General features: G+C 43.3%; 1 protein-coding gene across 1 annotated transcript in view; it reads right to left on the bottom strand.

Moving 5' to 3' along the window:
• Positions 1-16569, bottom strand: part of CDC45 (cell division cycle 45) — a 72022-nt gene that overhangs the window by 25220 nt on the left and 30233 nt on the right. Inside the window, exons 10-12 of the mRNA XM_044289899.1 lie at positions 11353-11472; positions 3717-3848; positions 3469-3567 (exon numbers count right to left, since the gene is read on the bottom strand). Of these exons, the coding sequence (XP_044145834.1) occupies positions 3469-3567; positions 3717-3848; positions 11353-11472 (351 nt within the window). The remainder of the gene's footprint in view (positions 1-3468; positions 3568-3716; positions 3849-11352; positions 11473-16569) is intronic.

Below are 16569 nucleotides of genomic sequence, written 5' to 3'. Positions count from 1 at the left end.
TTTTATACATTAGACAATGGTTTGTCAGTCTCAGATGTGAATGCAGCAGTGAACCGGTTTGGGGGACCACTATTCTCAGGATCACTTAAAATGCTTCACCATGAATTAGGCCTTCATTATACGGCAAAGTAAGCCAACCAATAGAGGTGTCCAAAAATAACCTAATGAATGAAATCATACAGAAAGAACCTCTGATCAATCTTCAAACTGTCAGGATTAGGCTACTTTCACACTAGCGTTCCGGGCTCCACTTGTGAGTTCCGTTTAAAGGCTCTCACAAGCGGCCCCGAACGGATCGGTACTGCCCCAATGCATTCTGAGTGGATGTGGATCCGCTCAGAATGCATCAGTTTGGCCTCCGCTCAGCAGGTAGACACCCGAACGCAGCTTGCAGCGTTTGGCTCCGCACGGCCAGGCGGACACAAACGGATCCGTCCAGACTTACAATGCAAGTCAATGGGGACGGATCAGTTTGACGTTGACACAATATAGTGCAATTTCAAACGGATCCGTCCCCCATTGACTTTCAATGTAAAGTCAGGAGTCCCTATTAATAAACCATCAGATCGGAGTTTTCTCCGATGGTATATTTTAACTTGAAGCGTCCCCATCACCATGGAACGCCTCTATGTTAGAATATACCATCGGATTTGAGTTACATCGTAAACCTCAGATCCGACAGTATATTCTAACACAGAGGCGTCCCGCTTCATGTTAGAATATATTGAGAACTGTGTACATGACTGCCCCCTGCTGCCAGGCAGCAGGGGGCAGACCCCCCCTCCTCCTCCTGTAATTAACTTATTGGTGGCCAGTGCTGCCCCCCCTCCCTCCCCAGTATTAAATTGTAGCCAGTGCGGCCCCCCTCCCTCTATATTCATCTGTGGCCAGTGCAGATTCCCATTATTAAATATGACCAGTGCGGCCTCCCCCTCCCTCCCCAGTATTAAATATGACCAGTGCGGCCTCCCCCTCCCTCTATATTTATTGGTGGCCGGTGCGGATTCCAAGTATTATGACCAGTGAGGCCTACCCTCCCCCCCCCCCTACCTAAAATCACCCCAAGACGCTATTGCAGTCTTGGCTGCCATGGTTACTTGGCAATAAATACAAGCATTATACTTACCTGAAGAGCTGCGATGTCTGTGTCCGGCTGGGAGCTCCTCCTACTGGTAAGTGAAAGGTCTGTGCGGCGCATTGCCTATAGCACAGACCTGTCACTTACCAGTAGGAGGAGCTCCCGGCCGGTCAGACATCGCAGCTCTTCAGGTAAGTATAATGCTTGTATTTATTGCATTTATTGCCAAGTAACCATGGCAGCCAAGACTGCAATAGCGTCTTGGCTGCCATGGTAACCGATCGGAGTCCCAGTTTAAATCGCTGGGGCTCCGATCGGTACTCTCCGCTGCCACCAATGATGGGGGGGTGATTTTAATTAGGGGGGAGGGGGGGAGAGGGGAGGCCTCACTGGTCATAATACTTGGAATCCGCACTGGATTCCATACAGGTCTGTAGCCAAACAGACCTGTATGAAACTTCTGAAAGGGAATGTGTCACCTAAAACTTAATTTTCTGCCAGTTAAAAACTAATGTATGTATGTTCTTTCTTATTGCCATTTTAAGCTACTTATTGCTTAAAAACAATAAAAATTGTTGATCACACAAAAAAAAAAAAAAAACAGACAGTGACACTTTTTCTTATCGACTTATTTTCTGACTGTAGATTTTTTTTTTTCATTCTATTTCCTGAACAGGATCACGTGGACACCTAGTTAGGTGGACAATGCAAAAAAACTTTTCATGAGGATTTTTTTCTGGATAAATAATGACATGGAAAATTAAATTTGGCAACAAGTTGTTTAAAAATATGTTTAAAAAGAGGACCTTTAATGGGTTCAGACTTTATAAACTAAGTATAAGGAGATTAAAAAAAATAATAAAAATAAACACCTCACCTTCTCCCTGGCCCTGCGATTGGACAGCTCACAGCCAGGGAGAAGGAGAAGCCCATTGAGAAACAGGGCAGTCTCCTCCTCCCTGTTCAGATGTGAAAATTAGCATACAGGGCGGGAGAATTTAATGGGGGCGACAGGGGGTGAACGGATTGTAAGAGCTGTTAGTATATAAAGTCTGGACCCATGAAAGGTCATCTTTAAAAGGATTTTCCTCTGGACAGATCATCAGTATCTGATCGTTGGGGGTCTGACACCCAGAACCCCCACCAATCAGCTGTTTGAAAAGGCACCGGCACTCCTTTGTGCACCCAAGGCCTAGACTGCTTACCAAGCACAGCGCCGTACATTGTATTGTATAGCGGCTGTACTTGGTATTGCACGCAGCCCCATTCACTTGAATGGGGCTAAGCTGCGCCTAGGCCACGTGAACAATGAACATAATGTCACATGGCCTAGTGAAAGCTGTAAGAAGCTTGCAGCGCTATTGCCTTCCCAAATAGCTGATCAGCGGGTGTCCCAGATGTCAGACCCTCAGCGATCAGATACTGATGCCCTATCCTGAAAAAGTCTCTGAAAACCCCTTTAACATACCTTGATTTAAGAAATGGCTCATTTTCTGATGACACATCAGTAAGGGTAAAATATCCCTATGTACAGATTATACATAAAGGGGCTGTTCATAAAAACAGTTCTTTCTAATGACCTAAGTACGATAGTTAGGTCAATGCTTACCAGTCCCCCACTCTGTCAATGCCACCATGCCCAATGTGCTCACAGAGGCTGCAGGCTCTTGTGCTCTGGCCCTGGCTGGATGTGTTCGCTTCTTTTCCTATTCAGCTTCCTAGTAGATTATGCGGGTGAACAGCAAAAGAAGCAAACACATCCAGTCGGGACCCAAGCAGAAGAGCCTGCAGTCTATGTGAGAAGCAGACAAGCTGGTACTGGAGCTCAGACCCAGTCAACAGAATGAAGCCTACTTGTGTCTGATGGAGAGCTGAATGGGTTTGAAGGATAACAAAGGCTGCATTCACGCAGTGTGGCAAATCGTAGTGTTTGTAATGATTTTTGCAAAAAAATAATAATAATCACAGGAGAAATCAAGATTTGACTGCAATGTGTGAACCCTTGCAGGGCTGGGCTCCTAGGTTTGAATCCTACCAAGGACAACATCTGCATGGAGTTTGTATGTTCTCCCCGTGTTTGCGTGGGTTTCCTCCGGGTATTCCAGTTTCCTCCCACACTCCAAAAATATACTGAGAGAGAACTTCGACTGTGAGCCCAATGGGGACAGCAAGCAATGATAGTGTGATAGCGAATAAAATAGATCTGACATTTGTTGCTCACTATAACTTAGTATTCCTGAATACACAAGGTGGATCTAAACATCTTTTTATTTGGAATGATCTGATAAAACAGATCACAAGATGATTGCATGATGTCCTGTTCCTGTGATATCCATCAATGTGCTCTCCTGCCTTTTGACAAAAATATTTAAAAAGACATTAACATTTACCCAAATTTGTTAGCAGATTCTTCAATCATTTCTCTGAGATTTTCCTTTAAGGAAATGTCCATGGAATTAAACTTCTGTTTCACTTGTTTCAAAGGAAGCCTGGGAAAATATGGTAGTATATTTTACTACTGAGAGGACAATAACATATTTAAGGATTACTTGGGAAATGGGCGCTGAAAAATATTGCTGTAGATACTAAACTTGCCCACTACAGGGACTGGTATAACAATTGTCATATGGTCACTTACCCCATGTCAGCCAAGAATTCTTGAAGCTTTTTTTGGCCATGCACAGACCAGAGTTTGAGAATGGAGGATGTATAGCATGAGTTACAGATGCTTTCATATAATGACCAGTGTTGGTATAATGAAAGACGCACACTAGCATAAACGTTAAAGAAAACTAGTTTGGTTTAGATGGCAAACTGCTTATTTTGTCACCCCTCAAGACAAGAGCAAAAACATGACAAATCCATAATATCTCATCCCATCAGGAAACAAGGCTTGGAAAAAAATAAAAATTAGTTTACTAATTATTATTTTTTTCTTCTTCAATATGGCAATTTTTGTTTCAAGGGGTTCACCACTGTTTATAGCTGCATGTGATCAGCACATAATGGCACCCAGTGAATCACTGTTATTAAACCATCAGCGCTAGGGATGAGCAAATCGACAAGGTACCACTTGGAACCGAACCAGAGTTCAGGAAATTATTTTTTACAGTACAAATTGATTTATGAAGTTATTACCCAAAGTCTTACGAGACTTCAGGAAGCAATAACTTCGGCTCATCTGAGCCAATACATTCTAATACTGTACAGCGCTCCTGCTCCATACAGTATTGGAACAAAGTTTCATGCGAATCGGCTTTGGATGTTTCATCAGCACCTATGTCCTATAGTTTAAGATGCTTAACCCCTTCAAGTCCAAGCCAGTTTTCACCATAAGGACCATGTTTCACTTTATGAGGTAATAGCTCTGGAATGCTTTTACTTACATAAGCGATTCTGACTGTTTTCTCGTGACACATTGTACTTCATGTTAGTGGTAAATTTGAGTCTATATTTTTTTTATAAATAAAAAAGGTAAAACATAATTAAAAGCACAATTTTTGAAATTTGAATGTCTCTGCTATTAAAGCAGATTGTGATGTTTCATAAAATAGTTGCTACTGTACATTCCCCATAGGTCTACTTCATGTTGGCATCATTTTGAAAATGTCATTTTATTTTTCAGGAAGTTAGAAGGCTTAGAATTTTAAAAGTAATTCTTAAGATTGTTAAGAACATTTCCAAAACCCACTTTTTATAGGACCAGTTCAGTTATGAAGTCACTTTGTGGGGCTTACATAATATAAACCACCCTTAAATGACCCCATTCTAGAAACTACACCCCTTAAGGTATTCAAAACTGATTTTACAAACTTTGTTGTATGGAGGTGAAATTTCTAAATGTCACTTTTGCAGATTTTCCATTTCAATCTATTTTCCCCTGTAACACAGCAAGGGTTAACAACCAAAGAAAACAATATTTATTAGATGCTGCAGTTTACAGAAGCACCCTATATGTGGTCGTAAACTGCTGTAAGGGCACATGGCAGGGTGTAGAAGTAAAGGAGCGCCATATGGATTTTAGAGGGTAGATGTCGCTGGGATAATTTTAAAGTTGCCATGTCACATTTGAAGACCCCATAGAAACTCCCAAAAAGTGACCCTATTCTGTAAACTACGTGATGAGGTGACAGATTTGTTGGTACTATTTTGGGGTACATATGATTTTTGATTGCTCAATATTATGCATTTTGTGAGGCAAGGTAACCCCAAAAAATGGCTGTTGTGACAGTTTGATTTTTTTTTTTTTTTTTACGGACTTCTCCTGACAGGATAGATCATGTGTTTTTATAGAGCAGGTTGATACAGACACAACCTTACTAAATGTGTATTTTTTTGTTGTTTCAGTTTTACATAATAAAGCATTTTGAAAACAAAAATGTGTTTGGAGTCTTCATTTCCCGAAAGCTACGTTTCTTTTATTTTTCTGCCGATTGTCTTTTTGCAGGAAGAGCTGACATTTTTATTGGTACCATTTTTGGGTACATATTTTTTGATCATTCTGAATGACACTTTTTGGGGCAAAATGACCAGAAAATTGCTATTTTGTATTTATTTAATTTATTTTTTGACAGTGTTCACCTGAGGGGTTTTATAAATGTGACATTCTTATAGAGCAGGTCATTATGTACGTAGCAATACCGAATGTTTATTTTTTCATTTTTATTTCAGTTTCCTACAATAAAAGCATTTGTGGGGGAAAAAAAAAATATATATTATATATATAAATATATATAATCTCATGTTTTTTGTGTCACCATTTTCAGAAAGCTATATTTTTTTTATTTTTCTGCCGATTGTCTTAAAGGGGGGCTCATTTTGCGGAAAGAGTTGACTTTATAGGTACCATGTTTAGGTACATTTTTTTTAAAACGCTCAATATTACACTATGTGGCAAACAAAATTGGTTGTTTTGGCACAGTTTTTTTTTTTATGGAATTCACTTTAGGAGTTAGATCATGTGATATTTGTATAGAGCAGGTTGTTAAGGACAGTGATACCTAATATGTCTACTTTTTTTTTTACGTACATCAGTTTTACACAAAAGCACTTTTGTAAAAATAAAAAATAAATATAATTTCAGAAAGTCATATTTTTTGGGCGATTGTCTTCTATAGGGGCTCATTTTTTGCAGGAAGAGACGATTGTCTGATTAGTACCATCTTGGGTTGAATATGACTTTTTGATTGCTTGGTACTACACTTTTTGCAATGAAAAAGGACAAAAAACTGCATTTTTATTTATTTATGGTGTTCACCACTTTAGGGGACAAGTCATTTTTATAGAACAGGTCATTATGGACATGGAGATACCTAATAGGTCTACTTTTTTATGCATTTTAGTTTTACACTAAAATTATTTTTCTTCAAAAATTATTTTATAGTGTCTCCATTTTCTGAAAGACTATCATCTTTTGGGCGTGTCTTATGTAGGGTCTCTTTTTGCGGGAAGAGATGACCGATTGGTACCATTTTGGGTTACATAGGTCTTGGATCGCTTCGAATTACACCTTGTGTTGCAAGGGGATCAAAAATATTGCATTTTCTTCATTTTACTTTTTATATTTGTCCCACTGTAGGACTTCACCATTTCAGGGTTTGATCCCCGTTTCAATTCAGTACAATACTTTGTGATGGAGTCAGAGGGAGCCCCCTCCCTCTGCAAACCCCGCACCTACCGCAGTCACCTCCTGCACTTGCCCGATCACATACATGCACATGATGGAAAAAAAAAAAAAAAAAAAGCTGCCATCTTGCCTCAGCTGTTAACAGCATTTAGAAAGCAAAGTGGCTGTCTCACTTTAGCAAGTGGCATTTATTATCTAGAGAAAGTTAATGCATTAAAGCAGGGGTGTCAAACTCAAATTCATCGGGGGCCGCATCAGCAGTTTGGTCACCCTCAAAGGGCCGGTTGTATCTGTAGGATGTATACGGTTGTATACTGTATGGGGGCAGGGGCCACAGGGTGACGTTATACTGTGCGGGGGCAGCCGCTTGGTGACGTTATACTGTATGGGGGCCACAAGGAGACGTTATACTGTATGGGGGCAACAGGGAGACAGTTTATCACCTGCCACGTGCAGTGCAGATTGCAGGCAGGGCCAGAGCCTCAGAGGACAGCACAACCTTTATTTCTGACACCCCTGCAGATGAGCGTTCCTCCCGGAGCCTGTCCACATCGCAGCTCCCGGCCTGACCTGCAAGCGCTGACTGGGGTCACATAGCATTATACTGATTTATGCTGCTATGTAACCCTTACAGTTCTGGAATGTGTTGGATAACACTGACATAATGCTGTCAGTGTTATCCAACACATTCCAGAACTGTAAGGGTTACATAGCATCAAAAAAAGGTGAAGGCTCACGGCGGCTACGCGGGTCACATGACTAGGTCTGGCGGGCCAGATTCGGCCCGCGGGCCTTGTGTTTGACACCCGTGCATTAAAGGGTTCTGTACAGAGCAAAAAGTGGCACCTATTAGGCTTAGTGGCCAGTGCAAAAACGACAGGATTTTAGGATTTGTTTAAATATATTCCCATGGGATTTTTTTTTAAATATGATAAAAATATAAAAACATGATTTAAACAAGTAATTTTCTGATACCAATTCCCTTAGATTATTTTTTGTGTTTATGAGCATTTGAGCACATATTTGGTGTAGGCCGTCACATTCTTTAATCTCTCTTCTTCTCTCCCACCCCTCCCCCCCTATTGGCTGGCACTTTATATTTATATTAGGCTACAGATAATGATGACCTGTCAGATCGACAGGTGTCAATTTCCCATCAACCCTAACAATCACCTGTTCAAAGGGGCTGAAGCAGACGGAACACTCGAACAAGTGCCACAGCCCTTTCAAACAGCTGTAGTGATTGAGAGAGGGGGGGGGGGGGGGGAAACATTTTTACTCCACTCGTCTTACTATTGGGTTAGAAGTTATAGCTAGTCTACGCCAGCCCCTAGCCGACACTGAGTTTCTAGCACACAGAGGATCAGAGATGTGAATTTATTAAAAGGCATCTGCATCAATAAATTAGACACACAGAAATGCCAGTCTTGATAAATCTGTCCCAATCTGCGCTTAAAGGGGTTATGCAATCCTATAAACTGCCCCCCTCACAATGAATATACTTACCTGGCTCTGATCCTAGTCCCCGCACCGCCACTTATCTCTCCCTGTGCGCAGATGAAGACATCCGGTGCCGAGGAGGATCAGACATTGACAGATGTGGGACGAGCCTCCCTAGCATCGCAGTTGACGTATATTTACTGCGAGGGGCCCAGCATATGGGGGGAGGGAGCAGTTTATAGGATTGGATAACCCATTTAACTCATAACCAAAATGTATGCAGAGATGGCAGGATCAAGAGTTTAAATGGAAGCACGATGACTCCTTTGGTCACATGCTCCTTCATCTGCAGCCATCTTCTGGACGGAAGCCCTGTCCAAATGTGACAGTACATTGGCCAATCAGGGGGCACAACTTCAATAAGACGTCCCAGAAGTTGAATTAAAGAAGTGACATAATTGATAAGGATTTATTGGTATATAGCTAAAATTAAGTGGCCAACCCATTTAAAGGGGTATCCCAGTTAGATTAACCCAGCCATTTCTCACCTTTTTATTTGCTAGTTTATTAGAGCTAGGCATGTATACATGAGTTAGTCTGTCAATGATTGCCAAAAGATCTGTAATTACCTTATAATAACAGCTTTCATTAATGTCTCCTGTCCCTTTCCACTGCTCCCTTAAAAGACCAGTGCTATGGCTTGTCTGTCTCTGGTTAGGAAGACAGAGGGGCGGTCCTTCACACTGCATGCCTGCATTAGGCTTTAGAGTGAGGAGGCGTGTCTCAGAAATCCAATCTGATTTGCTGTAGCCAGCAGCTCCCTGCCAGCCAGTGTGTATGGAAAGTGGGGGAAAGCAGTGTTGGCCTCAGAACTGGCAGAGGAGCCATCTTGAGAAGATCCTCATAATGTAGGATTCAAAACAGCCGTAACCAAGGGGAAAACTCAAGGAAAACAGTGGTAAGTGAAGAAACTAAAGATTGTTTTATGCATAATGCTGCTGCAGCAGTAACATATGCTAGAAAAAAAAAAAAAATTGATGAAAATATGACAGTTATATTTTAAGGACCAGGCCATTTTTAGCAAATCTGACATGTGTCACTTTATGTGGGGATTACTTTAAAACACTTACTTCATGACAGTGGTAAAATTGATTATAAAAAGAAAATGGTTGCACACCATTATACATACAAACAATAGAGCTAAGAAAAGTGGATCATTCTAAATAAGTGGTATACCACCTACTATAAAATGAGTCAATGGAAGCTCTTAGCGCACATATTTGATCAAACGTGTGTCCGGCCCATCTACCAGCCGTCAAGGTGGCTTCTGCAGATGGGTCTCTAACACGGCGATACCTAATATGTTTTTTTACACATTACAATATTAAGCATTTTTGGAAAAAAAATAATCATGTTTTAGTGTTGCCATAGTTTATTTTTTGGGCAATTGTCTTAGGTAGGGGCTCATTTTTGTGGGATGAGGTGACCATATGCCTTTTTGATCGCTTGGTGTTGCACTTTTAGTGATATATGGTGAGAATTGTTTTTATTTTTTTTAGTGTTCATTTGAGTTAGGTCATGTGATATTTTTAGAGCCAGTCGATACAGACGCAGCGATACCCAATATGTCTACTTTTTTCCCCTATTTTTTTATTTTTACTTTACTTTGGGAAAAGGTTGTTTTGTTTTTACTTGAACTTTTTTTAACTTCTTTTTTCACTTTATTTTTTGTCCCACATTTTTATTGTGCTGTATTGAACGGTCAGTGTCTTACACTGCAAGGCCCCATTCACATGTCCACAATTTCGTTCCGCATTTTGCAGAACGGAATTGCAGACCTATTCATTTCTATGGGGCTGCACGACGTGCGGCCCAGCTCCGGAAATGCGGACCTGCACTTCCAGGTCCGCATTTCCGTTCCCACCAAAAAAATAGAACATGTCCTATTCTTGTCCGCAATTATGCAGTTTCTATTAGTTCCGATGATGTGCGGTCCGCAAAATGCCGAACACACATTGCCGTGTCCATGTTTTGTGGATCCGCAAAACACGCTACGGACGTGTGAATGGAGCCCAAGACATGAACAGTTGCCTAGGAGACCCAGCCCTGGATCTCCTGGGCTTCCGTAGCTGGCAGTCCCAATGCCTGTTCAAGGCATCGGGGCTGCCATAGCAACCATATCGGTTCCCCGTCACCACAGAACAGGTATATACAAGCTGCCGCAAACCCCCTGTATGCTGCGGTCAGCGTGACCGTGGCACACAGGTGTTAATCTGCCTGCATTGGTGTTTTCACAGCAGGTGCCAAAAATACTATCAGTATCAGCCGGCCCCTGCTGCTGAACGCGTTAACCCTAGAACGAGAATGCTCGTCCTAGTGCCTGAAGTACCGGCCAGTTTGGACGAGAATGCTCGTCCTAGGTCCTTAAAGGAGTTCTGCAGTTTTTTTAAACTGATGCGGATGATCTATCCAGAGAGTAGATCAGCATCTAATCAGCAGGGGTCCGACACCCAGGACCCCTGCCGATCAGCTGTTTTAGAAGGCAGCAGCGCCGCGACTTTCTCGCTGTTTACCGCAGGGCCAGTAACATCACAACTAGTATCAATGGCCTGGGTGGGGCTAAGCTCTGTTCACTTGAATGGAGCTTAGCCACGCTGCTACCTACTGAAACAGCTGATCGGCAGGGGTCCCAGGTGTTGGACCCCCGCTGATCAGATGCTGATGACCTATCCAGAGGATAGCTCAGGTTAAAAAAAAACTGCAGAACCCCTTTAATGTGTTAAAAAAAAAAGAAGTTCAACATCCACAGTATAAGGATTAGATTGATGGGGGTCCTACCGCTGGGACCCCCACCGATCACAAGAATGGGGGCTCCGTATCCCCCTGCAGCTCCCTTGAAATGAAGGTAGTGGCCTGTCACACAAGTGCATGGCCGCTCCATTCATTTCTATGAGTGTTCTAAAGATAGCCAAGCGCTTTACTCGGCCATTTCTGGAAGTCTCAAGGAAATAAAATGAAACGGCTGCACACATGCACAACCGGCCTTCCATTCATTTCAGAGGAGCTGCAGGGGGTACGGGGCACCCCATTTTAGTGATCAGAGAGGGTCCCAGCGGTAGAACCCCCACCAATCTTTTCATCATCCCCTGTTCTGTGAATAGGGGATAACTTTTAACAACCGGAATACCACTTTATGTTAAAAGGATACTCATACTCAAAGGCTATCCTCATACAATCGATGGACAGGGAATTCTCTTCATCTTCATTGCGGTGGTTGTGTCTGGAAACATGTCGTTGGAGAGTACCCACATCAGTCACATATTTCATCCTGCAAAAATGGACAATTACTGTACTTTACTTTCAATTTTTTAAGAAAAATATGCAGGTCACTTGCAAAGTATTCCTCAGTCTTTAATCAGTGGCTCATCAAGGAGACAAATTTAAGGCTGGAATCACACTGTTGGAACAGCAAAGCCCGTCCAGCTGGGCACTTAGGAACATTTTTTTCAGCAGAATAAAAGTGCTTTTGCAGGAGATGGAATAAAGACAAAGTACACACAGGTATGTTTGCAATGCATTTGCAATCTTCGGTTAATTATATTGGTGAAAATGACATGACAAATTCCATTTAGGGCTCATGTTTTTTCTCTCATTTTCAAAGCTATGATTTTTATTTTTCATACGAGACCTTGTTTTACATAGGACAAGTTGTATTTTTTTAGTGGCACTATTCTGATGTACAGCTTCTGTACTGTTTAACAAAAAAAATTTAAGCAATTAGCAAGACAGGAGGAAAAAAAATAAAAATAAAAAAAAATAAAAGTATAGTTTTGTAATAAAATTTTTTGTACAGCCACCAAGTTATTCAATAAAATGCATCTCTATAGCACCACCTGCTCTTTATTATTTTTCTCTTTTCCTTGTCCGGCTCACCGACATGGCTGCACATGCTCAGTTTCATCCTTAACTGCCCCCTGAGCTGTGATAGGGAGAGAGCTCCAGCAGAAAGCTGGAATTAGACTTACCGGCAATTCATTTTCCACGAATCCACCATGACGGCCCAGAGAGATTGATCCCTGACCTCTGTAGGGGCAGGAACAGAGATAGGTTTAAAAGGACCCCTCCCACCACCATTCACCAGTGAGTTCCAGATTATAGTGCCACAATCACCAGTTAATGAGTGAAAAATCACAAAGTGTTTTTTTTTTTCCTTTTCTTTTTTTTTTTTTTGGTATTAAGTTCATACCAAATTTTGGAGTAAAATGTATTTTCGGGGTGGGATATCATGCAGTCATGGTGGATTCGTGGAAAATGAATTACCGGTAAGTCTAATTCCGGCTTTCCACTTCACCACCATGACGGCCCAGAGAGACATAACAAATTATATACGTCTTAGGGTGGGGCAACGGCCTGAAGGACCTTGCGACCAAAAGCCAGGTCAGAGGACCTGGATAAGTCAAGTCTGTAATGTTTAGTGAAGGTATTTACACTAGACCAGGTTGCAGCCCGGCATATTTGGTCTAGGGAAGCTCCTGCTCTTTCAGCAAAAGAGGCCGACATGGCTCTCGTAGAGTGAGCCCGAATGACCTCTGGACAACTGATGCCCTCGATCCTGTAGCAGTCTGTAATAGTCTGTTTTACCCACCGGGCAATGGTAGATCTGGAAGCTGCCTTCCCCTTATTTTTACCGCAAAATAGCACTAGTAAGTTGTCCACTTTCCTCAGGTTTCTAGTGACCTCTAGGTACTTTAGCACTGTTCGTTTAATGTCCAGGGTATGGAAGCGTTCTTCTCCAGAATTCTTAGGGTTTTCACAGAAGGAGGGAAGAATGATCTCCTGGTTCCTATGGAAGTCGGTTACTACTTTTGGTAAAAACGTCGGGTCTAGCCTCAAGGTGACACGGTCGTCCTGAATTGTGAGGTATGGTTGTCTTATTGACAATGCTTGGATCTCGCTCAATCTTTTTGCTGATGTTATAGCAATAAGAAAGGCCGCCTTCTGGGAAAGATGCTTCAGAGAACTTGAGTCCAGGGGTTCGTAAGGCGGACCTGTGAGTCCGTTAAGGACGGTGTTTAAGTCCCAGGTAGGCACCTTTGATTTGAGAGAAGGTCTTAGTCTGGCTGCAGATCTCAGGAATCTTTGGATCCATCTATGGTTGGCTAGTTCGGAATGAAAATATGCACTAAGTGCCGAGACCTGGACTCTAAGGGTAGAAGGACTTAACCCCGACTCTAGGCCCTTCTGCAGGAAATCCAAAATCTTCAGTATATTCGGTCTGGTTTGATTTGGGGCTGTCGCCCGACCAGGTGCAGAACCTCTTCCAGATCTTTAAATAAATGGCGTTTGTCACCTTCTTTCTGCTGGCTTTCAAGGTAGAAATAACCCCCTCAGAGAGACCTCTACGTCTTAGAAGGTTGGACTCAGGATCCAAGCCGAGAGACTGAAGATTTCCGGATGGGGATGGAGAACCGGCCCCTGGATCAGGATATCCTTCCTCCTTGGGAGAATAAAAGCTTCCTGAGAGGAGAGTTTGGTTAGAATTGAGAACCAGCTCCTCTTGGGCCAGTACGGAGTGACCAAGATTACTCTGGCTCTGTCCCTGATGATTTTCTGGAGGACTTTTGGGATTAATGGGAACGGAGGGAAGGCATATGCAATGTCCCAGTTCCAGTGTAGGGAGAAGGCGTCGATCGCTAGGGGCCTGTCCCTTGGGTTTAGGGAGCAAAAGGTTGAAACCTTTGCGTTTATTCTTGTAGCAAATAGGTCTACCAGAGGGAGGCCCCACCTCTGGACAATCAGATTGAAGACGTCCCTGTTTAAAGACCATTCCCCCTGGTCTATGGTAGTCCTGCTGAGGAAGTCTGCTGCACAGTTTAGGCTTCCTTTTAAATGAATTGCAGATATCGACTTTACGTTCTTTTCCCCCCAGAGGAAGATCTTTTTGGACAGACCTTCTAGCTTCTGAGATCGTGTGCCCCCCTGATGTTTGAGGTAGGACACGGTCGTTACATTGTCTGAATAGACCTTTATATGTTGGTTTCTTAATTTTGGAGCGGCTACCTGTATTGTCTCCCAAACTGCCCTGAGCTCCCTGTAGTTTGAAGACTGGGCTGCAATACTTTGAGGCCAGTCTCCCTGGTAGAGGTCGGAAGCAATTTTTGCGCCGCACCCCTTTACGCTGGCGTCGGTATGGATAAGCACTGCTGGGGTTCTGAACCAGGCCATGCCCTTCGTTAGGTTTTTTGTTTGAAGCCACCACCGTACTGAGGATTTTATGTGGCCCGGGATCAGGATTTTCTTGTCCAAAGAAGATAGGTTCCTGTCCCACTTCCTGAGAAGCCAGGACTGAAGGGTTCTGTAATGGGCCTGGCACCAAGGGACTGCTACTATGCAGGCACTGATCCACAGAGTTGGAAATTAGTAGAAAATCGTCTAAATACGGGACGACCGTCACCCCCTGAGGTCTCAGGGAGGCGACCATCTCCACCACCAGTTTCGTGAAAATCCTTGGGGCTGAGGCCAGCCCAAAGGGGAGAGCCACGAACTGGAAGTGGTGAACAGACCCTCTGTGATCCCTTATTGCGAATCGCAGGAATCTTTGAGACTGGAGGTGAATAGGAACATGATAGTATGCGTCCTTTAAGTCGATTGTACAGAGGGACGCATTTTTTTGAATTAAAGGAATGGTGGAATTTAGGGATTCCATCTTGAATTTTTTGTAGGTAACGAATTTGTTTAGCCTTTTGAGGTTTATGATCATACGGAAGGAACCCCCGGGTTTCTTTACCAAGAAAAGGCTGGAGTAGAAACCCTGCCCCCGCTGAAGCTCAGGAACAGGAATCACCATTCCTAAGTCCCGGAGATTCTGAACCTCCTTCCAGATCTGGCTGAGCTGACAAGGAGATGGGTGGTGAGAAACCAGAAACACATTTGGAGGGGGGGGGGGGGGGAAGATAACTATCCTGTAACCAATTCTGACAAGATTTTGAGCCCAGGGGCTGGAAGAAGTCTGTTGCCACTGAGCAAAAAACTGGGATAGTCTTCCCCCTATCCTGGCGTCACTGCTTCTCACCTCCCTTGTTTTGGGGATTAAGGAGGAAACCTCTACCCCTCCCCCCTTTTGGGAAACTCCAACGTACGGTTTTACCCCTGCCACGAAAGGAGCTATTCTGGGAAAATTGACCACGAAAGGAAGTCTTCCTTTTAGCGGTCTTCTTTTCAGGGAACCCCTTTTTTTTTATCTGTAGCCTTCTCAAGGATCCTGTCCAGAACAGGACCGAACACGTATTCCCCTGAGAAGGCTATAGAACATAACTTCATCTTGGAAGAGATGTCCCCCGACCAAGATTTCATCCAAAGTGCCCGTCGGGCAGCATTGGACAAAGCGGCGTCCTTGGCTGAGAACCTAATCGTCTCTGCGGAGGCATCCGCCAGAAAGCCTGTGGCAGATTTTAGTAGGGGAATAGTATCGAGAATCTGGTCCCTAGATGTCCTGTTAACTAGATGATTTTCTAGTTCATTCAGCCATAGGTACATAGACCTGGCGACTGAAGTAGCAGCTATGTTAGTCCTGACGCTAAACATTGCTGCCTCCCAAGACCTTTTTAACAAACTGTCAGCCTTCCTTTCCATAGTGTCCCTTAACTGACAGGAATCCTCAAATGGAAGTGAGTTTTTTTTTATTAACCTTGGCTACCTGGACGTCAATTCTAGGAACCTCATCAAAAATCTTAGAATCTGACGGGTCAAACACAAGGCGGTTCCTGAACTCCTTGGAAATTCCCAGTTTCTTTTCAGGATGGGCCCATTCATCCATCACCATTTCCTTAATGTTTTCGTTTATGGGGAAGACCCTGGAGCGTTTGACCTTCAATCCACCAAACATCTCCTCCTGAATTGTATGGGGTTGCTGGATATCCTCCACCCCCATGGTATCCCTGACGGCCTTTAAAAGGTCACTCATCTCGCTGGAGGTAAAGAAATATTTCTTAGTGTCCTCAACGATCTCGCCCTCAGATAGGGGGTCCTCGTCCTCTTTTCTAGGGGATGAGGCATTGTCCTCTAAATCCTCTGAGTCAGAAATATCCACCATTCTGGGTCGTTTAGAGGGGCGAGACCCCCGGATATCCTCGCGGAGGGAGGTCAGGGAAGACTTAACCTCTTCCTGAATCATGGATCTGAACTCCTGCATAATTGAGGGCTGTTCCTCTCTCACTATTATAGCGATGCAATCCAAGCAAAGTTTTTTTGTATAGCCCTCAGGAAGCTGGACGGAGCACTGGAGGCATCTGGCGGTCTTCTTTAACTTTTTTAAAAGGTAGTTTGGCCTAAAGTGAGAGAGGCAGCCCATTAAATTATGCCAGTCAGGTATAGGAGCATAACTTAGTGCAGTATACCCGCAGACCCCCAGGGAGAAGGGACAGTG

This window comes from Bufo gargarizans, chromosome 1, assembly GCF_014858855.1.
Source record: "Bufo gargarizans isolate SCDJY-AF-19 chromosome 1, ASM1485885v1, whole genome shotgun sequence".
Taxonomy (NCBI): Eukaryota; Metazoa; Chordata; class Amphibia; order Anura; family Bufonidae; genus Bufo; species Bufo gargarizans.
The sequence above is the reverse complement of the archived record's forward strand: the minus strand, read 5'-3'. Positions and strand labels throughout refer to the sequence as shown.